We start from the raw sequence: 27049 nt of genomic DNA, 5'->3' as shown, positions 1-27049 counted from the left end.
CAGCGCCAAGAGGGTATCCAGGGGATCCAGGTGATCCAGGACCCAGGGGAATTCCAGGAACGCCTGGGCAACCAGGCATTCCTGGGGATCCAGGAAGACAAGGCAGACCAGGTGATTAGTAGTGAAGATCTGAATCAGAAACAAATGTATGGTAGCAATATTTTTACTGGGTGATGAATCAGAACACTACAGATGTCTGTGTTTGATGTCACTCTTTTAAATTAGGGGAAAAAAATCAAGTTCACTCTTCTGTTTACATGTAGAATTTTTAATCTTTGGTTCGAAACACATTCCTATTCTTACCTGAAAAGAGGACACAGGCATTTTTGCTTGTGTTGCTTCTGTTTAAGAAAAAAAGATACTGGACTATTCAGCACCTTGCACGGTTCTGAAAGTTTAGGCCTTCTATTATTCCCTCAGGTAACCTTGTCCACACATTTTCTGTGTGTTTGTACTTCTCTACAGGTATCCATGGGCCTCGCGGTCCATCAGGTAATCCGGGTGTCCCAGGTATTCCAGGTGATCATGGAGGTACAGGACTACTTGGTTTACAAGGCCCATATGGACCTCCAGGTACTGACATATTGTCGTTTACCATAATCATTTTGGCAAAGTGCAGATACTGTTATATCTTAGTCACCTGAATTGAAGTTAATTTTCTAAATGTGGCTGCAAAGAATAAAAGTTATGGATGCAGCTGTTTGGATACAAAGACACTTGTCAAGACTCTGAATGCTATGTTATCATTCCACAAGGGCTCCCTGGTCCCCCGGGTCTGGATGGACTGGATGGTCTCAGAGGACCAAAGGGGATGAAGGGAACAAGTGGTAAGAGAGATAAAACAAATAATGTCACTACTAAAACAATTGTAGTGTAATGAAGCAGGTATTATGCATACAGTCACAACATGAGTGATAATGTGATTCTGTCTCTTAAATATACTCATACATCACTTCAAGGAAGAGGTATTCCAGGCCCTACAGGAGCTGATGGCTTTCCTGGAGCTAAAGGTCCCAATGGTCATCCAGGACCTCCAGGAGCATCTTTTCCTGGTCCAAAAGGCTTGAGGGGCTTACCTGGGTTCCCAGGTAACTGTTGTTACTGTATGTGTACTGCACTGGCAGGTAATGGGCGACTAATTCAACATGGGCCTCTGCTGTCTTAAGTTGTGTTAAAAGGATCAGGCAGTTGTATTCTTTCAGTATCTGAGCAGCAACCGTCTGAATATTCTGAGAGAAACCCATTTTGGGAATGGATCATTGTTTGGGTCACACACTCCAGCACTTTTCACTTATGCACATTATCGTATAATTACATAGGTCTAGAAAACATTTTAGGTTTTAGAGGAGGAAAGAAATCACTTCCTTCTAAGATGTTAGTTAACTTGCATAATTTTGATTTAGGCAAATTGGTAATGACAAACACTAAGTTTGAATTTTTATTTTGAATATAGATTAAGCCGACTTTATATAAGAAACAAAATATACAGTTCCAGAATGCCTCACGGACCAAACAGCAGGTCTCCCAGAACTCAGAGACAAAGTGGTTTAGTTGAAAAAATATCAATAGCATTGCTGTCATTATTGTTTTTGAGACTGGTAACAGTCCTAGCCTTTTATATATGCTCCAAAAGTTAGTGATTAAATTAACTTTCCCTGTTTTCTTCCCATAGGTCCCTCAGGTTTCCCAGGTGAAACTGGAAACCCTGGGAGGCAATGCCACACTCTCATACCAGGACCCTATGGAGATGCAGGACACGAAGGACCTCCAGGACAGCCAGGTGGTTAGGGTTTGGGCCTGTAAAGATCCCTTATATATCAAGCCATTATACATACACACCTAAATATCTGTAGTATTCTCATAGGTCTTCTGTGAATGCATACCCAGAGAATATTATCACATTAGGAAATATTATCATTTTGTACTGGGTCAGAAAAGATGAGGCCCTTTATCACTAAATATGTTGTGTCATGTGCTCAAATAAAATGTTGAAACGATCTCACGCAACCCCCACGTGAGCAGCTGAAGCTACCAGCGCGCTCAGTTCATCAGCTGAGTCCAGACATTGGAAACCATCTCTTCATGGCTTCTAGTATCAAGTCTAAAAGAGCTAGCATTAATGTTAGCAGTGCTAGCACCATCTGTGGGGGTAGGGGGGGTACTCAGGGGGAGGCTGAATGAAGAGGTTTTTGAACTCCTGCTCCAAAATAATCTTAGCAAATATGATGATGTGTGTCTGACATTGTGCAGAAAAACAAGTGGTGTTATACCTTTAAAATGTCACCTACTCTTTTCCTTATTAAAAATTACAGAATAGAATATAATGTGCAAATATTTTTCACTTCACTTCGTTAAAATGCCTGGCATATATCTGATTTCTCTATAAAGCCTTCCCATTAATGGGATTTTTCTTCAGGTTCCCCAGGGGAACCAGGCCAACCAGTCCCCTCAAAAGGGGACCCAGGACCAATTGGCCCATCTGGGTTTCCAGGAAATAAGGGGGAAAGGGGCCTTCCTGGACCTCCTGGACCTCAGGTTTGTCCAAGCGCTGTAGGATCTAAAGGTACTTCAAAGTCCATGTGTGCCATTAGTCTTACTATCATCTTCTTGAACGCAGTCTAAACGGTGCTTAATTCTAACATTCTAACAGGTATCAGAGGTTCCCCTGGTCCTCAAGGTCCTCCAGGACCCAAAGGTCCAAGAGGTGACTTTGGGCCTTGGGGTCATAAAGGGGAAACTGGCCCACCTGGAGACATGGGTGAGTGGCACTTTTGCAATGGGATACCTTTATGCATGTTGCCTGTACTTGACATTTGACAGTGAACACTGACAGAACACATGGGGGGAGAGAGAGAGAGAGGAAGGTGACGTGACACAAAGGTCTGTGGATGACATGAACGTCTGTTCAGATGTAAAACTTAAATTTAAAATTTAACTTTTGTGCTTTAGCATAATATAATGTGTGTTTACAGGTGCTAAAGGTGTCCGTGGTGATACTATTACTGGAGCCATTGCTGTGGCTCCTCTTGGACTCCCAGGGCCACATGGTTACCCAGGTGTTAGAGGATTGCTTGGTGATGTGGGTCCTCCTGGGACTCCAGGACATAAAGGCAAGAGAAGAGTAGCCTTTATGTTCTACCTATGTAATGTCTCCATTTTTTTTAATCATCCTTTTTAAAATATCTGCGTCTGCTCCAGGAGCAAAGGGACAGATGGGGTCCATTGGCCCTCCTGGCCCAGTAGGCCCTCCTGGACGTAAAGGTCCTATTGGTGACCCAGGAGATGTAGGTCAGACAGGATTCACTGGACCTCAAGGTGGATGAATAAACACTGTATTTCCTTTGTTTACCCAGAAATTCAATCCCTCTGGTATTGAGAAATGTCCTGACTCCATGTCACCCCCCTGACAGGTATCCCAGGTCCACCTGGTGATCCAGGTGAGCCAGGCTACAGAGAGGCAAGCAAGTCAGGCTTCCTGTTGGTTATTCACAGCCAGTCAGTTTTGGTGCCACAATGCCCCGAGGGCAGCAGCAAACTTTGGGTGGGCTACAGTCTGGTCTACCTGGAGGGACAAGAGAAGGCTCACACACAAGACCTGGGTAAGTGTCTGCACAGCTTTGTTGGTGTCTAGAAACTAGTTTATTCACACGAGAAACACTTTTCTCTCTATTTGTCTTGTGCCTCCCATCCCTGTAGGCCAGGCTGGCTCCTGCTTGCCAGTGTTTTCCACCATGCCTTTCTCCTACTGCAACAAAGCTGCCTGTTACTACTCCAGTCGTAACGACAAATCCTACTGGCTCTCCACCACTGCTCCCATACCAATGATGCCACTCTTTGGCCAGGAGATTGGCTCCCACATCAGCCGCTGTGCTGTGTGTGAGACAGTTTCACCGGCAGTGGCTCTTCATAGCCAGGATCACACAGTGCCCATGTGCCCCCCCAACTGGAGGAGTCTGTGGACTGGATACTCTTTCCTCCTGGTAAGTACGAAGCAGACTCTGGGAATATTTGTGAATGTATGCTATCATTTCTCCTGACTCTGCTACCTCACCTCTTAGCACACAGGTGCAGGTGACAAGGGTGGTGGTCAGTCTCTGACCTCTTCTGGGAGCTGCCTTAAGGACTTCAGAACTCACCCCTTCATAGAGTGCCAAGGTGCACGGGGTTCCTGCCATTACTTTGCCAACCTCTACAGTTTTTGGTTGACTACGGTTGGTGAGACGGATCAGTTTATCACCCCAAAGCCTGGCACCATCAAGGCAGCTGAGCTACAGCGACGCAAGGCCAGTCAGTGTCATGTATGCCTCAAAATATAAAGAACCTCCAATCTCCTTAGTTTTATTATTTTATAAATGTCTTCAACTGTTGTTAGAACCTAATTATGATTGGATTGTTTTGTTGGTTCTGTATTATTTGCGCTTTGCTTTGACTTTTATATTCACACATCTCTAAAACAATTGGGGGAATCTTAACTAAATCTTTTTACAGGGGGAAATTTTTCAGAGATGTTTTCATTGTCTCATCAGTTTTCCTCCTCCTCAATGATAATGTTTAAAAAAGTGTCTACTTTTTGGAGAATACAAATTTAATTCAGAATTTTGAAGATATTTTTTTTTTTAATGTTTGATTGGAATAACTTCAGATTCCCAAAAGTGCAAATATGAATCATGACACTCCAGATTCATCATGAGCGAATGTGATCTATGGAAAAGAGAATTTGCTCAGTTCATACACAAATCTAAACATATGAATATGAATATTATAGTGCTTCCCGCTGCACGGCGGTGCAGTGGTCAGCACTGTCGCCTCACAGCAAGAAGGTTCCAGGTTCAAGTCCTGGCTCCAGCACAGGATCTTTCTGTGTGTCTCCATGTTCTCCCTGTTCCTGTGTGGGTTCTCTCTGGTACTCCAGCTTCCTCCCACAGTCCAAAGACATCAATTGGGGACGAGGCTGATTGATACTCTAAATTGACTGTAGGTGTGACTGTGAGTGTGAATGGTTGTCTGTCTCTATGTGTTGGTCCTGCGATGGACTGGTGACCTGTCCAGGGTGAACCCCGCCTCTCGCCCGTTGACGCTGGGATAGGCTCCAGCCCCCCCATGACCCTTGACAGGAATAAGCAGAAGACAATGGATGGATAATAGTGCCTCAGCAGCAGGACTGGATCCCATTGCAGGCGACTTTTTTATTTTATATTCGTTGTAATGACTATTATTGTTGCTATTAATTCATACAAATTCCTGGGTTTTTTTTTTCAAGTGGAGTTAAAATTTAGTTGTTGTTTTTTCATAGCCTCCAAGTTAAATGACCTGGGGAATCTACAGCAGTTGACTGGAAATACAGAACATAACCCTTTGAATTGATGTCAGGAAAACTATTATTTTATATGAATATTTCAGAGCAAGAGTTCTGCTTTTTATAAAGACTCTATTCTGTTTTTTTTTTCCAAATGAATCCACCTTACCTCAGGCATGTATGTAAACAGCTGAAATTGGAATGATCCAATTGACTACTGTTTGTCGTTAGATTGTTGAAAATCAATAAAAATTGCAAATTGACTGAAGCGTGATTTTCTTGTTCGCCTTTTCGCTCAGGCAAATCTTTCACCCACGTGCAAAAATTTCAACATGATATACCTTTTTTTTTTTTTTTCTTAGCGGGTTTGAAGTTCATATTTATTTACTTCTCTTAACAGAACCCAAGTGACAATCAGAATACAGTACTGTTCCTTTTCTTTTTATCACGCAAAACAAGAGAACACTCAGTGCAATATAAGACAGAGGACTCTGACAGTGCGGTGCTCTCTCTACCTTTTCACAGTGCACGTTTATACACACAGAAAGATTGTACATCATCATTATTACATTTCCAACCTCCACCCACCGACATCATGGATGGGGCAAAGTCTTAAAACAATCATTTTGAAAGATGCAACTTGCATACAGTGTAGCTTGGCACACACATACTCACACATACGCACACAGGTACAACACAGAGGGACCTCTGTAGCATCGATTCTCACCAGAGATGGGGTACTGCACTTGCACTTTGAGGGCTAACTTGTTTGTCAAACCCATACCATTTTGGCAATGTAGTCATTGCATTTTCATGTGCAAAAGGGACCAATTTAGATGACGTGAGTAAGAGGTTGAGGTAGAGGGAGAGAGCAGAGGGAGAGGGACATGTACTGAATGTTACCAGCCTGATTAAAATGTGATGGAAGATGATTGGTAGTGCAGTTTTATTTTGACTTTGATTTTTACAACGCCTTAAAGATGTGTAGGTGCTTGTGCAACCCCTGTCCTTTTTTTGACTGGGCAGAGCTGTTGCCATGTTATAGGTCCTTAAACGATATGATCTCTAAAATAGTTGCCAGCCAATTTAATTGGGAATATTATCAGGGACAACCAATGAGTCGATGACTGCATGTCGCACACAGTTAGACTCTTGTGGTTTTACCTCCCAGCCAAAATAAAATATATTTTACATGGCACAGCTCACTACTTGTAACACTTTTTAAAAAAATATATATAAGCATAATCTTGACAGTTATTTCTTACGCAAGTGCATATGGCTATTATAATCTGCAGTAAAATTAAGAAATGTTCTAAAAGCTTGGGTGTTGATTGTACAGGCTGGTTGTTGGCATCAAGTATTTACACTGTGTCATTGTGCTCGCAGTGTGCATGGCAAAAGTAAGGGTGTTGGTACTGAGCAGCTATTGCCACCAACCCCGTTTAAAAAGAAAAAACCAGCCATCAAAAGTGCAACCACACCATTTCTCACTTTAACAGGCTTTGGCTGGTTTTGAAAATTATACTGTTAATAATGTATGCTCTAATTTACTACCTCCCAAACCCACCCTCATAGTGTATCTTAGAATACATCAGGAACGTTTCACACTTTCTCTGTCCTCTACTACATTGCCAGCCAACACTTTTTTTTTACCTTCAAAATGATCCAACCACTTCAAAAGGCCTTGATGAAGTGACTACAGAGCTTCTTACTGTAATATACAAATTAAAGCACACCAAGTTTGTCTGTGTCTGTTCTAGGACTGACTGCTCTACATTCTAGAACATACTGGAGCAGGCATGGAGAAGTACCGAATTCTAAAGCATGTTGACGCAACTCCTCAATCACAATACAGCCGTAAAAATGTAATTAAAATATATGTAGACAGAACTGAATAGTCCATTCATTTAAGTGCTTCTGAGCACAAAAACAGTTGGGCATAAGAAAATTATGCTACTACAGTACAAGTACTGATAGATTATGCTTTCAATTCCAAGTAACCGAAATAAAAATAACATGAAAACAAACATTAGATTGCATCTACATCTAGTATACATAATTTAGGCTGCTTTTTATTCCCCATCTGATTTAGAAAATATCTATTCATCAAATATCTATTCTACTAATTATATTACAAGAATCCAGTCACAGGAAATAGAAAAATATCAAATATCACCAGTGAAGATAAAACATGACAACCTGAACAAGCAGAAATATTGCTATGGTAACCACCATTGTCCTTTGACATCAGCGAGCATCATACCTCTGGTGCTCTTATTTTCTGTCCTGATGACCCCAAAGGGAGATAATTCGGGGTTGTGTGGCAGGGAGGAGTAGATGTCATTACTGTCAAATGGCCGTGTCCCAGAATACAGTTGTCTGTGTAGGGTACGGGGGAGGACGGATCTTTTTAGCCCCGCTGCCTTTCCCCCAAGCTGGATGGACAGATCCACTTTCCTGCTTGCACTGACTCCGGTCCTGATGCTTGTCCAGGTTCTTGTCCGGAGGAGGTCTTTCTAGAGTTTTCTGCAGGTGGGGATGTTGTCTGGAGCGGATTTCCATGCAGAGTGTGCGTTTCCTTTCAATCTGCTCCAGCATGGTGGTATCACCACACATCCATGGCATCTGGGGCATCTGAAGAACAGACAGAGAGAGAGAGAGAGAAAGGATGAATTGAATTACATTGGAGAAGAAAAAAGTAATTTCTGCGGTTACTATTAATAAGAGTTTAGTTGTAATTAGATTAGCAAACATATGTAGCCTTTCCTGTATTAACTTCTATTTAAAAACAGACAGAAGAGCATAGAGAAAACAAAGCACAGGAAAAAGTACAAACTTGAACTGCAGGACCCCCTAAGCTGTGCTACAAATCAAGTTTTCAGGGTCTGCCTGACCTCCATTTTTATGTGTCTGGCAGAGCGCATATTTCACTAAACGTATGGGTTTTCTGCAGTGCTCTCTACTAGTTATTCAGCAGTAGTTCATAAATGATGGAATTTTCCACAGAAATAATGAGTCTGTTTGGCTTCAAACATTGCCTTGTTTGCATCATTTATCTGTTAATATCTTGATTTATTAACTTTTGGATCCTATATAACATTTTTGGAGTGTAAATTTAAGTGAGAGCTAACACTTAGCTTTGCTGTAAGCAGGTTATAGTGATCTGCAAAGCTCTGTGGCACAGCATTTTCTTTTTCTGTATTATGACTGACTTTCTTTAGTCCAGTTTCTGTTTTGTTTTGTATTTTGTGGCCTCTTGGCAGTTTTACTTCATTTTTTTAAAAAGTTTTTGCTCACAGGAAAACTTCAGATGCTAACTCACACCAGGCTAATGTAATAAGCTCTATTCAATTCAAGGCCAGTATGGGGCCATTAAGAGGCTTTAATTGTGACTAAGGGGATTTTCAGACCTGGTTCTGGTGTGTTTCTGCTGCTCTCCTTTGAGGAGTTCCTACAGGGGAAGGGTTAGCAGGCGTGGAAGGTGAGCGGCCATACTTAGGTGCTCCTTTTGGATCTACAAAGAAAAGAAAAATGACATGTAAACAAGAAAAGTTTCACCTGAATGCTTTGTGTGAACGAATTTAAAGTCTTAACCCTTACCATTTCCAGTTGCCGCATTCATTGGCGGGCTACCAGACGACCTGCCATGGTGAGTAGGTGTTGTCGTGGATGAATGCTGCCCCGACACAGTGCTACCATTCCTCTCGTGTGCTTTGGACTGGTCCATGCTGTAGTTGGCCCTGTTATCTCGTCGAGGCGTGCCATCTGATCTGTATCCCCTTTCTTTATTTTCACCCCTGTACTCCATTGCAGTTGGGCTCTTTGTTTTAACATCGTAATGATGTTGATCTGAGCCGTTTAGACTTCTGTCTTTGCTGTCTCGTCTCACCTCAAGACCAGTACGGCTCAAATCTTTACTGTCCTGCCTTGGTAGAAGAGGAGGAGGAAGATCCCCTCCATTGTGGCAGTTCCTATCTTTCCCATCATGCTTTGATTCAGAGCTATACCCTACCCTGTCCTTGATGTTGTTGCTCCTTGATGTGTCCTGTCTGGGAAGGATCTCAGGTGGCTGGTCTATTCTACCCTCATGTCTATGTTCTATGTCAGTCCTTGCTCTCTCTTTGCTATCCTGTCTGAGTAACATATCAGGACGATGCTCTTTGCTGTCATGCCTGTATTCTGTTCCAGTTCTAGCTCTGTCTTTGCTGTCTTGTCGGGGTAGAAGCTCAGGTGGTTTGTCTCTACTTTCATGTTTTAAGTCCACACCATTCCTGGCTCTCTCTTTGCTATCCTGTCTGGGTAAGAGCTCAGGTGGCTGATCTGACAGTCTCTCTCTGCTTTCATGTCTACAGTCTAAACCATTTCTGGACCCCTCTTTGCTGTCTTGTCTTGGTAAAAGTTCAGGTGGCTGATCTAGAAGTCTTTCTCTGTCTTTGCTGTCTTGTTTCAGCAACGATTCCATTCCATGTCCCCCACCCCTGTCCTTGCTGTCTCTCCTTGGCATCAGGTCTCCATTGGTAATACCTCTGTCCTTGGAGTCTCTCCTTATTAATGGGATGGGTTCTAAGGAGCTCCTATCTTTGGAATCCCATCTTGAAGGAACAGGCTCTACACTAGTGCAGCCCTGGTCCCTGCTGTCTCTGCGAACAGGTGGCGCGTCTACGCCACTACGGTCCTTACTGTTTCGCCTGTGAGCCAGTGACTCTACATTGCTGGATCTGTCTTTGTCTTTGTCCCTGTCTTTCCGATGAGAAGACTCTTTGCTGTGGCGCTCCTTGGACTCTCGCTTGGATTCCTTGCTGTGACTGTGGCGGTCCTTGCCTTCACGCTTGGAATCACTGTGAGACTTGCTTTTGGTCTCAGCTGTGAAGGGAGCAGACAACAAAAATGATCACAAATTCAATTGTATTCATTTCTAAAGGCATTTAATCTGATCATGCATTCAAAACAAATTAAATAACAGATCTTTAAATTACATACATCAAAAGCAAATATATTTATCACACATGAAAGGTCTACTGATGACAGCGTTAGAAAGTAGTTTTCCTGATTCAAGCTGTGCACTACAAGGAAATGTCCTCTAGGTGTCACTACTCACTAAAGTATTTGGTGCAAACCATCAAAGGTTAATCAATATGTGGGCAGACGAATGGGAATTGTGTGGTAGGCAATATGCACTGCCGTTAGGTGCTAGAAAGATTTTTTTTAGTTTCATTAATTTAGCTTTTAGCTTAATTTGAAGATTTTTGTATTGCTCTGCTGTTCAATTTTAAATTGTACACACAATATTCCAGCATGAGCGTGTGTGTGCGCATGTGTGTGTCTGTGTATTTGGTATAACAAATGCTGACAGAACCTTATGCATATATGTCACTGATTCAAGGCTCAATAGAGACGTTACAGATCATTGCTGCATACATAAAACATGTATGTGCATGGTTGATTTCCATGGTTCTTCCTATACAGGGCTCCTATATGAGCTTCAACAAAGTACCAAGCACAGGCATCCACTGTCATTCACACATGTGTCATACATTCTATCTGTGCACGTGTGTGTGTGTGTATGTGTGTGTGTGTGTGTGTGTGTGTGTGTGTGTGAGTGAGTGAGAGAGAGAGAGCGAGAGAGAGTATGTGGTGATTAACCAGTTGGTAAGTGGGTCAAGCTAGTTGTTGCTGCTTCTAGTGCTTCAAAAAGGGAGAGAGGGAGGAAAGTCAAGCTCCATTCATTGTGTTAGGGTTGTGGTCGTGTGCTCATTACACGGCTGATCACACGGCAACACACACAACCTTTGTCAGTCCCAATTTGGTGCTTATGCACAGGTGTTGGGATTAAAAATTATACAATACAACACAATTTTAGAGCTCTATCAGCACAGGCCATCCTTGATGTTTACATATGTGTGTGTGTGTGTGTGTGTGTGTGTGTGTGTGTGTGTGTGTGTGTGTGTGTATATATGCATGTATATGTATTTTATTATATGATTGCATCTGAACAACAAATTACTTTGTTACTAAAAATATTTGGCAAATCAATTAAATGTTCAATTAACATAAAAGGAACCCTAAAATTGTCTTAAGTTACACTCCCCCCATCTGCACTTTTGCTCAAGCTTCCTGATTGGTTTAACCATAAATAGCGTATGTGCTGATTGGGTAGAAAAGGGAAAATGAAATGCTCTGATCGGGTGTAGATTTGAGTTCATGCCATAGCTATCCCCATCAAGCCTATTGCACCACTGTAGACCGACATGCCCTGAGCTGTGATTGGCTGCATTACCCATAGGGAGGGAATCTGCAAATAAGAAACACGGACTTCTCCTCCTTCCACTGTTGCTATGTTGTAGTTGCTAAGAGCACTGAGTAAGGATAGATGTGTGAGTTCTTTAGCTGCTCTTTTATGATTTATGTTCAGACTGCATTTGAATAAACCTGTAATCACTGAAGGTTTTATTATCATTATTTAAAATTCATTCAGACAGTAAACCTCAGCTCTGTAGAGCCAGGTATCATCTGGTCTCTATTAATTTATTAGAAACACACGGAACCTCTTTCAAATAATGCATAATATACTACTATATAAATTATACAGCCTTCATACATTTATGAAAGAAACTCTTGCTTATTTAGTTTGCATTAATGCTTACAGTTATCAATGTTTCATTATTTGACATCAAGTACATTTGATGTTAAAACATTCAGGAATCCTGGTTATTTTGACACAAAGATAATGGCTACATTATGCATAAGGATGACATGTTACTTTGGGACTGATTAATCATGTTGCTTGCAGATTGTGTGAGAACAAATAGGTTTATTTTTCAACTTTTTGAAACTGTGTGTACACCTTCTAGAGATTTTCTGACTCGTGTTCTGTTGATTTTGGCAGTGTGGCATAGCTATCTGTATTTAAACATGATGTTTACATATTTAAAAAATAATGCCGCCTGATGGCCTAATGCCATGAGTAGGTTTGAGAGACCTGCTGTCCGCTTTAGTCTGTAATCCCCTCAGATTTAATGATACTATCTGTATCAGACTTGGCTTGCTGGGTTTAGATTAAACAAATGGAAGGTTGCAGAGGGAGCCACAAACCCTGCATGGCACTGTAAAAGTGATTAATTCTACTACAGCTTACTAATTTAGCGGGGTTTCAACTAAATTAGTTATACGAAATAGCGATACATTATGTTATCACAGATGAGGGAGCCGAGGACCAGTTTGCTTAAGCTAAAGCACTTAGTAAATGACAACATCCATGTTGTCCACTTTTGCATGTATACTGATGCTGTTTCGATTCTTTTTGTCATTAGGTTGTTAAATTTAGTGTTTTTGCTCCTCTGCCTATCTAAAAATATAACAGCAAGGTATCTATAATTTTTAAGAGAACAGCTTTTTTAGAAAAATGTGTGAAATGACTCACTCTCTCCAGGCTCCTTAGATTTTCTACCACTGGCATTTTTCTTCAGCATATTCCTGCCTGTAGTGAACAGGTTGGTTAGTTCATCCAGTGGGCTGGTGGGTGTCCGTGAACGCCCAGTTGAAACATTCTGCATTGAGCCGTGGAGTCGCCCCACACCATCTTGAGGTGGCGAGCCTTTGCCGTGAGGGGTGGCAGAGGCGCTCCGTGGCAGACCCCCTGGGAACGGCATTGGAGCGTCAAACGGAGGTGTGCGCATGAGGCTCAAGGGAGTGAGACAACGGCCCATGCTAACTGGTGATGGGCAAGCGGAGTGACTGCGCTGATAAGAGGAAGAGGTGGAGGATTTGTACAGAGTGCAGGGAAGAGGAGGTGCTGATGAGCGTCCAGACACGGTGAGGGTTGGGGTGGCGGTGAGCTCCCTGCGGATGTGTGCTGAGGTGGGAGGCTCGGTTGAAGATGTTGGGGATTTGCTGTAGGATTGGTTCTCCAGCATGGGCAGTTTGGTTACATCTAGAGGGGTAAGGGGAGACTCGTCTGAGTTGGGTGAGCACTGGGCTGGAGCCGGGGGGAACACCAGCAGGGGAGGCCGATGAGTGAGTAAATTGGGAAAGGGAGCAGGAATGTCACAGAGTGGAATGTTTCGAGGTGTGGAGCAACGACTCAGAGGTTCAGGGTCGTACGGTGCTGGGGTGGGACATGCTGAACGACATCCCACGGGGTCAGTGCGGTACTCCATATCATCCAGAGCTGGATACTTCATCTCCTCATACACAGACTCCCCTGGCTCATCATCCTCACTCTTCAACAGTTCTCGTGTTCCAACATCAATCCCACCCATCTCTATGTAGACTGGTTCATCTTCACAGTCGTCTGTCGGGCTCTCGTCACTCTGTGGTGGCGACGGGTTGCGTTTGCAGGGGGAGGTAATGTGGTGGAGGGGTTTGGGAGGGCAAACCCCGCTTCCTCCGTGGTTCTTAATGTAGGACTCATCGAAGGAAACACTCAGTTGGGTGTTAGGATTCCTTTTAGGTTTGGGAGGTGGCACTCTCCTGCAGTCCTCACTGCATCCTTGAGCTGCTAGAAGAAAAAGAAAAAGTCTGAACACAAGTCCAGTAGGTTTTCACAAGCACTGTAATATCGAACAGGCATCCAGTATGTTTGTTCTTAATTAAACTGCAATAGTTAACTGTAACAGCACATGGTGCAGCCTTACCCTCCACACTCAACCATGAAGGCATGAGACAAGTACTGTTTTGTACTTGCAGATACTCTTTTGAAGAACTTTTCCTGGATGGTTTCTTTTGTAACCTCTTTAAGAGGACAGAAGAGCACTGTTTATTCTGGTTCCTCTATTTTTGAGTGTGTACACGGCTTATTTTAAAGCTCTACTCCCCGGCATCCGAGAATTACATTGTATCATATCACTGTACAGTACATGATTTATTTGGGGCTTCTTCATTTATCCAGCATTGTGTTTGCTGATTTTTCATGTAATGCCATTGCTCCTTGGTTGCTGCTTTACCATGTGTCCAAATCAAAGCAACACAGGAGGTGGGCTGTATCCATACATAGGGTTTATAGGAATGAAGAGTATCTGCTTTTTGTGAATGATTTCAAACATGAATCCTGAGGCAAATCTGTAGCTTTAATGTACAGCTGAGTTCTGTGGGTCAGATGTAGGTCATCTCGTTTCGCTGAGAGCGATATCTTGAGTCAGATATGTGGGAATAGTTGAGGCATATGCATGTTTCTAGGTCACATATATAGCAGTAGAGCGGTATGTGAGTATGGTATCTGGGTCACACACTGTGGAGCTTCTTTCTGATAGTGGTGACGTAGCATTGCAGTGTGAATCACTTTAGATGTGGTGCAGTGACGTTATACTACAGAGCTCACCAGAACTCATTTGACCAGATACTACAGTGAAGCACAGACTCAGTAGTAGTTTATCCACAGAGGACGGTGCTTTTTAAGATGTTGTTCAAAATGTATTTCTAGGTCAGATGCTGAAATGTTTGGATGGGAGTGTCCTTTTTTTCCTCCAATCGGTCGGGGAGATAAGTGTAGTTAAGAGCCAGATCATGTCTGAAATCCTCAAACTGCAGGTTTTACACCTTTAATAATTCAGACGGCAGATGGCCCAGACACACGCATTGAGTTCCTGTAACTGTATGACTCACCACCATCACGAGATGCACACATACACGCACGTATACACTACTGTACTCATGCCTACAGACACACACACACACACACACACACACACACAGAAAAGGAGGATGGGTACAGTATATATACATTTTATACAACAGAGTCTAACAACCTTGATCTTTACAGATTAAAGTTTAACTGTGTGTCGGAGTTATTTGCGGTCAGAATCTGTGGCTGTGAAGGACATGCAGCTAAAATTTTAATGGATCCGTGTGTAGAGCTTCTATAGAAGTATTTTACTTTAAATGTTTTGAGGCAGGGACTATTTATCAAAATGGAATATTTTTAGTTATAAACAACAATTCCCACTAGTGTATGTTCACCTGAAATTCATCACTATGTCTTCATTTGTTTACAATGAGCTCTTCACATCTAGCGGTTCCTTTTCTTCGCAGTCCTCCGAATTGCTTTTACAGAAGTCGGGAATGGACAAACTAGCATGTCTTTGGTGCCTGAGCGGTTGCTACGACTTGTCCTTCTATTTCTCTTGACATCTATTTTTCACTTTTTCCCAGAACATATTAAGTTTCCTTATTTAAGAGGCACCATTTGTAAGCAAGCTATTCGTTTATGATTATCACTGAGTACTTACGCCTAGCAATATTTGCATTGCTTTGTGGTGACACAAACCAGATATATCTCAAATCATAATGTAACACAGAGAGAGCTTTTAAAACATAAGAAATAAATGTCCTGAGCATGATATGTTGTAAGGATTGAACCGGTTTATACAGCTCACTGCAAAGGTGACTGACAAACTTTAAGGACTTTTCTGTGGTGACTATAATGCTCATGTTGCTGGGAGGACAGTGTTTACCGCTACACAGCTGTCACATGTCACTGAAGTGCTGTCCTAAAGACTTCAGATTTTTACTGCATTGCAGGGTTTCTCTTATACTCTATTTCTGCCCACTTGTAGCAACAAAAAGTCTCACTTCCTGCCCCAGGAATTGTTTTACAACACATGTGGTTGGAATGCACTACATACTGAAATAAGTATTAGAATCAACAGTAAGATACAAGAACTGGACTGTCCCTCAAGTGTGAAGCCAGTTTGAAAGTCTTCTTCTTGTCCAAAAAGTCAATTTTGTATAAAGGTCTTGGAGCAAATAACTGTACTTTGCATTTGATTTATTACCTGACCTGTCCTAATGAGTTTATGGTTTCAGTTGTTACAGTTTGATGTCATTTCAGTCGGTCGAGGTGTCTGTTTTGTAAATTAAAGTCTTGTTCGTAGTGCATTAGACAATAAATCAGCTTGCTACTGTGTGACAAATTGCTACCATGGCTGTACAATTGTACAGGTCAGGATAGAGGTGCTCAACCACCGCCCAACCCTTTATCCAAATATGGTCACCACTGGTGGAAAAAAAAAAAAACACAAAAAAAAAACCTAACACTTCGATGACAGCCAAATTCTCAGCCAAACTCAAGCGTTCAAACCAGGAGCAAACAAACCAAGGGGATGATGTCATGCTTGCCGTGTCCAATCACTGTATAAATTTTATGAGCAGCAACAAGTGCAACATTTCTCTTTCCAACTCTCCTTCACACCTTGTAACACCTCCTTGTTTGTAAGAAATTTAACAACCTGTAAAAACTTGAAGCGTAGCCCTGAAAGAGCTGCTTGAAGAAAACTTCAGGGACACGCTGTTATGGGCACATCCCTGTATTTGGTGCCGTGCATGAAAACGACGACCAGCTGACGTCACCTTGTTGTGAAATATGGAACTGGAAACCCAGTGTGTAGAGCAGGGCAGAACATGACTTTAATCGTATTTAAAATGAAAATTAAAAAGATATTTTTGACAGAAAAATACAGGAAAACTTAACAGGTCCAACTGGAGTTGGTTCATCTTAATATTATGGGATAGATGCATCATCCAGGAGGTTTTGTCTGGACGCGTCTACATACAGCAACCAGAAACACATGAGGGCAATGACAGAGCAGTGCATCAGATATGTCTATTCATTAATTGCCATTATTCTGAGTGAAAATTGACCGCTACCTGTGGCTGACTGATGCTGCTATAGAAACATTATTTTTGTTCTCTGGCTAATTTTCTATTCATTTATCTGGTTGATGTCCATTTTAGCTGAATGGAAAAATAGTCTTGACTGCTCAACAGCTTGTTTGTTGCTCCATAGTCTCTTCACATTACCTCCAATAATCAGGAGTTAGTAGAATATTTGGCAGAACGCAGAGGTGATGGGTAAATGTGATTTCTGTGTCACCTTTTGTACGTGACAAAGAGAACCTGAGCCTCTTTTCCACAGCTGCCAGCTGCATTATTTCACTGATAGGTTTGTGTGGTGGATCCATCTCTTCACTGCTGATGACTCCATCCTTCCAAACATTTCTCTCTCTCTCACTCTCTCTCGACTGCTCCTTTTTCTACCCCCCCCCCCACCCACCCCCGTAGTGAATGTTTACCCGCAACCCCCCTCGCCTCCTGGGGAAACAGAATCTAGGTCAATCGCTCCTCCTGAATGAATTCTACTCCGACAAGCTCCTCCCCTTCCCGCTACACAGCACGCAACCCTCCCATCAGCCAGGAACACCCCCACACTCGTAGTCTGATTGGCTGTAAAGCCGCAGACTTCAGCATCTCTACCGTCCCATTGGCTCGAGCTGAGCAGTTGTGTGGTGATTGGCTGGGCTGCAGGGGGTCTTGTTTCTGTGGGATGGTTGCCGTGGTGCCCAGGAAGATCTGTGTGCACATAGAGATCCCCACCAATCTGAGCCAGGCTGGGCGACTCCCTTCACATCACATTGGCAATGAAGCATCCAAACTGAAATGGAGTCGAAGCTTCCTGCAACCTATAATATTTTGCTCTCCCAGCCACCTGCCGCATCAGTATAAGTGATAGTAGTAAGGCTCAGCTCATTTACCAGGAGTGATTGTTTTGTGCATTACTGCAGCAGATTGCAAATGTGATTTGTTTAGGGAAACATTTCTTTAGCTCAATTAATTCCTGCTCTAAAGGGCCAGCATGGCTCGGAGGTAGAGCAGCCGTCTCACAACCAAAGTGTCCCTGGTTCAATCCTCACTTCCCCCGGTGACCATGTCCAAGCGTCCTTGAGCAAGATACTGAGCCCCTAATTGCTCCTGATGGCCCTGCGACAGAATGGCGACCCGTCCAGGGTGAAACCCACCTCTTGTCCAATGTCAACTGGGAAAGGCTACAGCCCCCCGTGACCCTTAACAGGTAAGTGGTATAGAAAATGGATGGATGGAATTCCTGCTCTATTAAAGCTTCCCATCCATGCCAAATAACAAATGAGATTACTGCAGGGAGCCACTAGATCTTGATTATGACATCTTTTAATCACGTCTTCCCATGTGAAAGCTAAACTGGTAGTTACCCATGAAGAACCTGGTTTTTATGAGGTTATAGCAATGTCACGACAGTTTATCTGCCCTGGGATCAGCTGACTGCTGACTGCATGACCAGACAACCAGCTCGAGCTGGCGGACTACTCTGATCCATCTGCAGGAGTGAAGTCAGATTTTGGAGCTTAATTATATACATATAGATGCACAGAGAGCTAATAATCACACTAGAACATAGTCACAGCAAAAGAAATTGGGACAGAATACAAAGCCGGATTTTTTTGTTTTCAAGACAATGATTGTAAAGTATAACAAGCAACAAATATGTCAAACACTTGCAAACATTTGCATTTATTCATCAGTTAGTTGCTTTTTTTTTCTTTCTGGTGAGTAAACTGGTTCAGCAGCAAAAATCTTGTTTTAGTCTCAAAATATTTAAGCAAAATACCAAGATGTCTTCGACATAGCTCTTGAAAAAGTGTGCAAATACAAAATATTTTAAGTAAATTGAATTATCTTTAAAGAATACATCAAATCTATGGTGGTGGAGGTATGAACAAGTTTGTTTTGTCTCGTATTTGTTTATCTGAAAGACACAGAAACTCAAAGAGGATTGAGATAACAAACATAGACGATTGTGGAATATACCTACACGCAACACAATAATGGTTCTTCACAAAATAGTCAAGTACATTGGGCTGCATACTTGGATCGTGGTTTGAAAAACCTCATTGTGGTTACCACCGCCACATGCAGTATGGATGTATGACTAGATGGCCTGTCATTGTGGAGGAGAGGCTGTTGAAGAGGGCACTGCAGAGGGAATCTATATATAGCGCAGCAGTTTGGTGTGAAGTGCCATCACCACTCACCGTCACATTTCTCCTCACGGCAGGTGGTCATGGGACTGTGGTCCACAGCCTCAGACGATATGCTCAGCTTGGTGGCCGGATCCCTCCTGGGCTTGGGTGGGGGTTGCTTCCTAGAGGTAGGACTTCCAACCTCTTCCTCTCCACCCCCACTGTTCCCACCACCAACAGAGTGAAGGGACTGGGAGCGTACAGAGAAGCCCTGCCCACAGGCTAGGGCATGTGGATGGGGCATAGGCATACGTTCCTGGGGGTCTGGCATAGTGATAGAGCCCATACGTAAGTGTTTGCCCTCAGTCGCTATGTCCTCACCCGTCCTAAAACAGAGGAAGAGAAGGGAAGGAAAGAAGAAGAGGAGATGTGATATCTGATGCCAAACTAAAAGACACTTTAAAAATGAATTAAGTATCATCAGGTTATGGTTTACTAGAGAAAGAATGAGATGATACGATATAGATAAAATGATTCCTGCATCCTTTCTCATGAAGCAACAGCAAAAGCAAATATCATACACACACTTACAGTATCAGGTGTGAGGACGTGTGCTTTTCATGCTACATATAGAAAAAGAGCAACTGATGAATTAGCGACAACAAAAACAGGGTCTCTTGTAGGGAAAATTATTAATTTGAGTTTAACCCTGCATGTGAGCAATGCCACACACACACACACACACACACACACACACACACACACACACACACACACACACACACACACACACATCCTTGTACTTTCATTGACAAAATGCATTCCCTAGCCCCTCACTTTAAACCTAACCATCTCAACTGACTGCCTGACCCTAACCTTGACCCTAAACCTAACCTGAATCTGATTCTAACCTCAACTCTAAAACCGAGTCTTGACCTTCAAACGGCCCTTTGAAGATGTGAGAACTGGCTAAAATGTCCTCACTGTCCAAAAATGTCCTCACTATGTTGGTTAAATACATATTCTAGTCCTTAATATGTAGTAACTTGTAGGACTTGTAAGTACAAGAACACACACAGAAACACACACACACACACACGCACACACACACACACACACACACACACACACACACACACACACACACACACACACACACACACACACACACACACACACATACAGTAATGACACCATGGAAGTCCCCCTGGCCTGTACACAATCAATCCCTATAAATGGATGATTGGCCTGAATGGTGCGTTAATGATGTCTGAGTGTGGCATGGTAATGGGGAAAGGAGGGGTGTGTGTGTGTGTGTGTGTGTGTGTGTGTGTGTGTGTGTGTGTGTGTGTGTGAGAGAGATGAGCTGGAAATCTGACAGCATTCAGGGAAAATTATTTGCAAAAGTGTACTGAATGCAGTTTATTTATTCATTCTGTGATTCAGGACAGCATAATTAAGCCTGATGTGAGAGATTGTAGTGTTTAAACAAATGGCATGATGAATTTGCATGCACGGTTGTACAAATCCCCTATCTAGTGTGTGTTCACATGTGCGTGCATGTGTGTGTGTGTGTGTGTGTGTGTGTGTGTGTGTGTGTGTGTGTGTGTGTGTGTGTGTGTGTGTGTGTGTGTGTGTGACCCCTCAGTGTGTGACTTTGCTGACTCTGACTCCCCCCGGCCAGCTGCTGAACAGAAGGCTCTTGGCGGGGTGGGATCATTGGTCAGGGACTTAACTTTGCCTAGCAACATGGTACCCATAGAAACCAGACACAAAACCAGCAACAATAATAAAGTACACGTGCACGTCATCATGCTTTGGCATGTGCATGTCACCTTTTGCTCATAGATGTCTGGCTCTATAATACAAGGGTGCTGTGTGCAGTGTCAGTGAGTGTTATCAGATTATAGGCAGCTAAAAAAAACATGTTTTTCTGGGTTTATTATGCTAAAACATCTTTTACAGGAAGTAAGAAATCTTCACTCAGCATTCAGCTACAGGTGGCAGCAGGACAGTAAAAACAATCCCTCCCTCTTGACTTCTGTGGGTGCACACATGGATTGTTTATGTCTGTGGATGTGACTGGAGGAGCAGTGACTGGGTTATTTATAGGTTATTTGCCCGGTGATTGGCTGGAGAACAGACCACAGGTGGGACTGAACACTCACTCTGTTGCTGTTATTGGAAATTAACACAAATGGAGGTCTTAGAAGAAAAAAAAAACACAAGAAAATGATTTTTTTTAATGTAAACACAGAAGAAAGAAAGTGTCCGTGTGTGTCGACGTGTGTATGTTCAATGATGAAGTGGAGCTGTGTGAATCTTTGTGTGTGACTGTGCCAATAACTTCTCCTGGTGAAGAGAAGAAATGAAAGCCAGGCAAAGATCATAGCACGCAGGAAGGCCCGCCTCACTCAAACCTAATGAGGTGTTCTGATTGGCCAGTGGCTGTTCCAGCTGTCACCAGGCAGAACACATCTCCTGCAAATTGAGCTCACACTTAATCTCTGTCTAACAGCTTTTTTGTCTTTCCCCTCACTCTTAAACACATTTGCTCTAAGAAGCTCTATCTCTCTCACTCAATCACAGAGTCCATTATTCCTCTCCCGCTCTCCCTCACACTGAGATATTCAATTCTCCTGTTATGTACTCAAATACAAAAGCACGCGTGTGCATGCTTGCACATGCACAAATACAAGCATGCACACATGAATCCTCGCACTCTCATTCACGCTGTCAGTTACTGTAAAAATGGGTCGTCTCATTGACCTACTTATAGGCCTCATGAAAAATCCAGTTATTTTTCAGACTCTTCCTCCAGTGACTGTGTATTAATATTTCAGCTTTGCTGAAAGACAGTGGAAGGATAACGGGACAGTAGATGCCACTCTCCTCAGGCGTCATCTTGTCCTGGAACATTCACCAAACTGCATCAAACTGTCTTGCTGTTGCTGGAATTACAGGTTCAAATGCTAGGTCAAGTTGGGACATGCATGCAAAGTATAAAACATACTAACAAGATTACCACAGTCATAGAGAAAGAGTTTTTTTTTTTGTTTTTTTTGTGTGTTTTTTTTTGTATCAGAACCTCTTGGTCAAATGTGTTCCCGAATAAATCTCCTGAGGATAATAAAAAAAATTCAGCCCCTCAAACCCCTAAATCTGATATACGGCTAAAGCTGACAGATGCAAATAATGACACCCTGGACAACATTTCCCAGAATCCTCTACATTGGTGTCTCTTTGGCATGCAGCATCCTTATGCATTGATTGTCCAGTTTGGTAAGGAGTATAAAAAGAATCCATCACTCCAACTTATCACTATCACTTAAAAAAACTCACTCTACAATCTTTCCTGATCATCCACCATGACTCACTGCTCGCAACTCTACCTCACAACACGGGCACGCTGTGTCCACGTGCCGGTCACGCTACCGGGGCGTGCTTCTGATACGCTCGAGAATCGGGATAGTGGACAGTAATGTTGCTGTGCATGGCAAAACCGCTATAAATATTCATGCTCATCACAACCTGCAAAAAGGTTGCTTTGGCGAATGTGACTTGCCCCCGTTAAGTGAAGAACACTTAAAGAACTCAAGCTGTGAGTGATGCAACTTTCTAAACAGCAATAAATTGTCTCTGGGGCTAAGTGGAGCCTGGCTATCGAGGCCGGGCGATACTTGAGATGTGAGAGTGAGGTTGAAACTATGATTATGTCATTTCAGGATTCGCAGATGGGTTCTGAGCCTCTATATCAGGCAGTGTATTCTGCCTCTTTAGCTCTCCACACAGACTGTTTACCTGCATGGAACCAAAGGCTGCTCAAACACGATAACAGATTTAAATCAGCATGTTTAGGGTCCCAAAATCTACAGATCCTGCATTTACGAAGAGCCTATGTGTTTACATGCTATTTATGAAAATGACTACGTGAATAATCCTAAACGTGCTCATTCTAAGTACATTCTAACACTTTTTCTATCATGGCCTCCTCTATCTTTCTTCATTTTAATAGCTATCCATCTCAAAAATGGAGCAGCGATGACCTCAATCCAAGGACAAGTCCCAAATAAGTCTAAAAGTGAAAAATTAATTATCCTCTATAGATCATGGGGTGTACCAGTCCACGCTTGCAATCCTCAAAATGTGGCAAACTGCCATTACAACAGGGACCCTCTGGCCACTTGTCCCAATTCCTCGCCACCTCTCCCTGAAGTGAACCCATTTACAGAAGAATTATCTTGGCATGCTGCACAATGAGTGGTGAGTTTAATTCATAAAATGCTCGCTGGTTCATCAGTGTCCCAAAAGACAGAAAGACAAAACACACTCTTGACTTGATGTCTGCGATGGCAATCTTTGTGTGACTTAATCTGTCATTGTCCTGTTTTTAAACACCTGTGCCTCTTACCTTCTTATGGCTTCCTCCTGTTTTCTCTTCTTGTCGTTTTTCTCCTGCAGGAATGTCTTATTTCTCTCATTCCTGGCGTGGTCCAGGTTCTGAGCTACCAGGCCGTTGTAGGCTCTTAGCCCGTTCTCCTCCACATACTGGAAAAAACGGAGAGTTTCCTCTTCTTTGGAGCTCATCATTCTTCAAGCGTTTCCACTAATAAAGAAATGACAAAAAAAGCAGTTGTAATTATTTGTAAAGGAGGATCAAACATTTGCAAATGTCACTGATTAGTCGTTTAACCTTCACTTTTCAAGGTGAGGTGAGAAGAAAACCTTATTTTGCGCTAGAGTTAAACACCTGACTTGTGTCCATAAGAGTATCCAGTCCTCTGGATTGTTGCAGCATCCAGGCGTGCATCGAGTGGAGCGCACACACAAATGCTAATATGCACATGCAGATATGCAAACAGTAAACAGGATCTCTTGCTGCAATTAGTCATACCCTTCAGTTTCAGTGTATCTGTTTTTCTCCTCTGCCTAAGAACCAGTACAGGCTGCTCATTTTCTCAGTTTTGATTGCACATTTCCTGGCTGCAAACGAGCCAGTTGTCTGAATGAAACTAAACAGGAGCTTTCATCTGCAGTTGTAAGAAAACGTGTTGAGCTCGGATGTGAGAATGTCGTACTCCCGGGACTGAACGCACATATGAAATTAGCTTATTTTAAGACTGCAGTGTTTTGCATATATACGTTCACCAGCCACCTCATTAACTTACATTTGTACAATGTTTTAGAGCAAATACAATCGCTTTGACATCAATTTCTGCCTGTTCTAAATGGTATTTTTGATTTACAATGGCAAAGAGGTTGTCATGTGACTATTATTAAGCTTGTGATGGACTGTAGCATGTGGAGATATGTTTCATCCACTGCCACATCGTTATCTAATGGAATAAAACTCATATACTAACAGTGCAGACAAAAACAAAACAAAGCTTTGTTAAAAAAAAGAGAAAGTTGGAGCTGTTTGCTTTTGGTTGAATCACATTGCCCAGGTATACTTAAGAAGTGGTGAGTGAGAGTAGATAATCATCAAGCTTTGATTTAAAATCTAAAAATAGTCTCCTGGAGTCGCTCCTGGGTTGATTCTGTAAAAGACGATTACAGACGGCATCTATGACAGGCGTTAGAAAGCGTGTGAGACTTTCACGTCCATGCAATTGTCGCGCGGTTTGCTCCTTTTGCATGTACGTACAGTATGTTTGAAAAGAGAAAATGCAGTGACACAATATAGTATAAACATTGTGCAACAGCCTAATGTGGTTTTGGAGAGTCCAGTAGTGAAAGAGAAGAAGACAGCACATGCTTTTATGTAGGTCAGTGTATTCAGATCAGCCTAAGACTCATGCTTGTTTACGTGTGAGCGAGTGTGAGAGTGAGTGAGGGGGGGGGGGGGTTGTGATAGTTGTATGTATGTTTGTGTGTGTGTGTGTGTGTGTGTGTGTGTGTGTGTGTAGGGGAGGAGGTGGTGGAGGAGGAGGAGGGGGAGTGCTTGGAGGGCAGCCAGATGGAGATTGCAGGGCCAATTGAGAGGCTAGCCATTGTCTGGCCATCCTCAGCATCCCTCTACCTTGTGTGTGTCTAGTTCAACATGGGTCCCAGCAGGTCAGTGGGTTTATCATGCGGCTCCACTCCCAACTACACACACTCTTTAGCTTTACAGTTATGACGCCAGGCCGGATAAGAGACGGACAAAATCACCATCGTGGAGTTCAAACTAGGGCACGTAAGCCTGGTGTCAAGTGGTGTAGAGATGCTTTCCCCCCCGATTATTAGGTTTTATCGCTGATGCACAGGCGCTGTTAGACATTTGAAACTGCACTAATGGAATGAGACTTGGTTTGTATGGAGAAATGCGGTGCACCGATACAATGTGTTAATGGTGCAGCAATAGGAAGGCACAGTTCAAACAGTGGTGGAGCTGAATTAAGCCTGTCTGCCTAATCCCTGTAAGCCTGCGGCAGCACTCTGCACTGAAATCAGCTTGTTTATCACACTGTTTCTATCGACCCAGCGTTTCACGTTGTATTGTCACCCCGTGGAACTCATCATAACGCCGTGTTATTTTTCTTTGCTCATTCCGATAAAAGCCTTTCAGTTCAACTACTAAATTTCACCTTCTCACCTTGTTCCCTTCGCTTGATGCCTTCTCTGTTTCTGTCTTTTTTTCCTGTCTTTTTTTTCTGATTTTTCCTTTGACCCAGGTGACACACAGGCTTCAACAGTTGGAACACAGATGTGCACTTTGCTGGAAAAGTAAAATGAAAGTGACACACCGTTTCTGTTTCCAGGCAACAGTGTCACGGGAGAAGGGCAGCGTGGATATTCTACAGACACAATGTCAAGATGATTGCAAGGCCAATAGTCTTGGTGACAACATGTGTGGGCGCACGCGTTCATGCATGCGTGCACATATACACACATGCAAAACACACATGCACACACACACACACACAAGCGCAGTACAATGGCTAAAATAACCTGCAAATCCATGGACATATAGATACTGCACCTGACAGCTCTTCATTTGTTTGTTTGTTTTGGGGGGGTGGAGGCTATACGTTGTATGTGTTGGATGCGAATGGTGCAAAAAGAAAAGGTAATTTAGTGTCTTAGTGAGACACTGAAGGCAAATATCATACTTACAACGGAGCTGTGTCCCTGCTGGTTTAGGTACCAGTGTGACTTCTGTCTTCTCCTGATGAGTCCAGTACACACTTGTGAGCTTTGACCTATGCTGGAGCACCAGTGCACGATTCCACTCAAATCCACAGAGACTTCCATCCATTGTATGGTCCAACTGATTGGCTTGTTAGAAGGAGTCCCAGTGACCCAGGATTAGGCTGGTGCTAGAGGGGAGCTGGGCCATTTGGGTGCCCAACCCCAATGCTCCCTCCCCTGGGCAGAAAGGGGAGATGCGACCCCTCTAGTCCAGGTGGTATCAAAGTCCTAGCCAGGTGCCAGGTTTACTGCTCCCCACATCAGCACATGCTAAAGATGGATGAAAGATGCAGTATAGCAACAGACCGCACCCGCCGCGACCGCAAGCATGACACACATACACAATAACGCACTCTCACCTCAAACTCCCTTTGCAGTTGCAGATAAGATCTTTCTAAATATATACGTTTTTTTTAAAAAACTACTTTTCCAGAAATGTCTTCCATTCTGTTTAAATGCATCCGAATGCAAAATAAAAACAAAAAAAACAAATGACACACAGGTGAAAGAAATCCTCATCCACTGTACCCTGAAGGTTGAGACCGAGGTAGAGTGGGTATCCAGGTATGACATTCGCTGCCCCCTCCCTCTGTCCTGCTGGTCCACACAGTCAGTCTGTGCCTAAGCAGATGACACTGGGCTTCCCATCTATAGATCACAACAAGAACACGCCCACTGCTTACTGTAGCCACCCCAACGTCATCCTCTCTCTCTCTCTCTCTCTTCCTGACACTATTTCCCTCGCTGTAGGCTTCTCAACTCGTCCTCCTAAGCCATTATACCCCACTCTCTTTTCTCCTACTCACTCGTTTTA

The 27049-nt window shown here is 43.0% G+C and overlaps 2 protein-coding genes across 4 annotated transcripts in view; one reads left to right on the top strand and one right to left on the bottom strand.

The window, feature by feature from the left end:
- The window catches only part of LOC147261527 (uncharacterized), a 23964-nt gene extending 18134 nt beyond the window's left edge, over nucleotides 1-5830 (top strand). The window contains exons 36-47 of the mRNA XM_086205082.1: nucleotides 4-111; nucleotides 466-573; nucleotides 756-827; nucleotides 960-1088; nucleotides 1673-1780; nucleotides 2417-2563; nucleotides 2651-2758; nucleotides 2973-3110; nucleotides 3199-3315; nucleotides 3411-3599; nucleotides 3697-3980; nucleotides 4059-5830. Coding sequence (XP_086061208.1) covers nucleotides 4-111; nucleotides 466-573; nucleotides 756-827; nucleotides 960-1088; nucleotides 1673-1780; nucleotides 2417-2563; nucleotides 2651-2758; nucleotides 2973-3110; nucleotides 3199-3315; nucleotides 3411-3599; nucleotides 3697-3980; nucleotides 4059-4316 — 1766 coding nt within the window. The 3' untranslated portion in view covers nucleotides 4317-5830. The remainder of the gene's footprint in view (nucleotides 1-3; nucleotides 112-465; nucleotides 574-755; nucleotides 828-959; nucleotides 1089-1672; nucleotides 1781-2416; nucleotides 2564-2650; nucleotides 2759-2972; nucleotides 3111-3198; nucleotides 3316-3410; nucleotides 3600-3696; nucleotides 3981-4058) is intronic.
- nyap2b (neuronal tyrosine-phosphorylated phosphoinositide-3-kinase adaptor 2b) lies at nucleotides 5185-27049 on the bottom strand. Of its 3 annotated transcripts, XM_086203590.1 has the most exons (8): nucleotides 26595-27049; nucleotides 26161-26505; nucleotides 23474-23668; nucleotides 19135-19448; nucleotides 12717-13793; nucleotides 8897-10159; nucleotides 8707-8810; nucleotides 5185-7930 (listed from the first exon to the last, which is right to left on the bottom strand). In XM_086203590.1, the coding sequence occupies exons 3-8, from the start codon at nucleotides 23650-23652 to the stop codon at nucleotides 7646-7648; spliced, it is 3222 nt and encodes a 1073-aa protein (XP_086059716.1). In that variant the 5' UTR covers nucleotides 23653-23668; nucleotides 26161-26505; nucleotides 26595-27049; the 3' UTR covers nucleotides 5185-7645. The 3 variants fall into 3 exon arrangements, with proteins under 3 accessions (XP_086059716.1, XP_086059715.1, XP_086059717.1); XM_086203589.1 differs by having other exon boundaries at nucleotides 26161-27049; XM_086203591.1 differs by having other exon boundaries at nucleotides 5186-7930; nucleotides 12717-13790; nucleotides 26161-27049.

Source organism: Aulostomus chinensis, chromosome 5 (assembly GCF_037954235.1).
Source record: "Aulostomus chinensis isolate RoL2024-O1b breed Wild chromosome 5, RoL_Achi_v1.0, whole genome shotgun sequence".
Lineage (NCBI taxonomy): Eukaryota > Metazoa > Chordata > Actinopteri > Syngnathiformes > Aulostomidae > Aulostomus > Aulostomus chinensis.
This window is presented reverse-complemented; position numbering and strand designations above follow the sequence as displayed.

Bases quoted from the DNA above. Each gene is read 5' to 3' on its own strand.
- nyap2b (XM_086203589.1), bottom strand. From the start codon at position 23,652: ATGATGAGCTCCAAAGAAGAGGAAACTCTCCGTTTTTTCCAGTATGTG. The intron at 19,449-23,473 runs GTAAGAGGCACA...CCTCTGTTTTAG, and splicing joins CAGGAGGAAGCCATAAGAAG to GACGGGTGAGGACATAGCGA. The intron at 7,931-8,706 runs GTCTGAAAATCC...TCTGTTCTTCAG, and splicing joins CAGAAACACACCAGAACCAG to ATGCCCCAGATGCCATGGAT.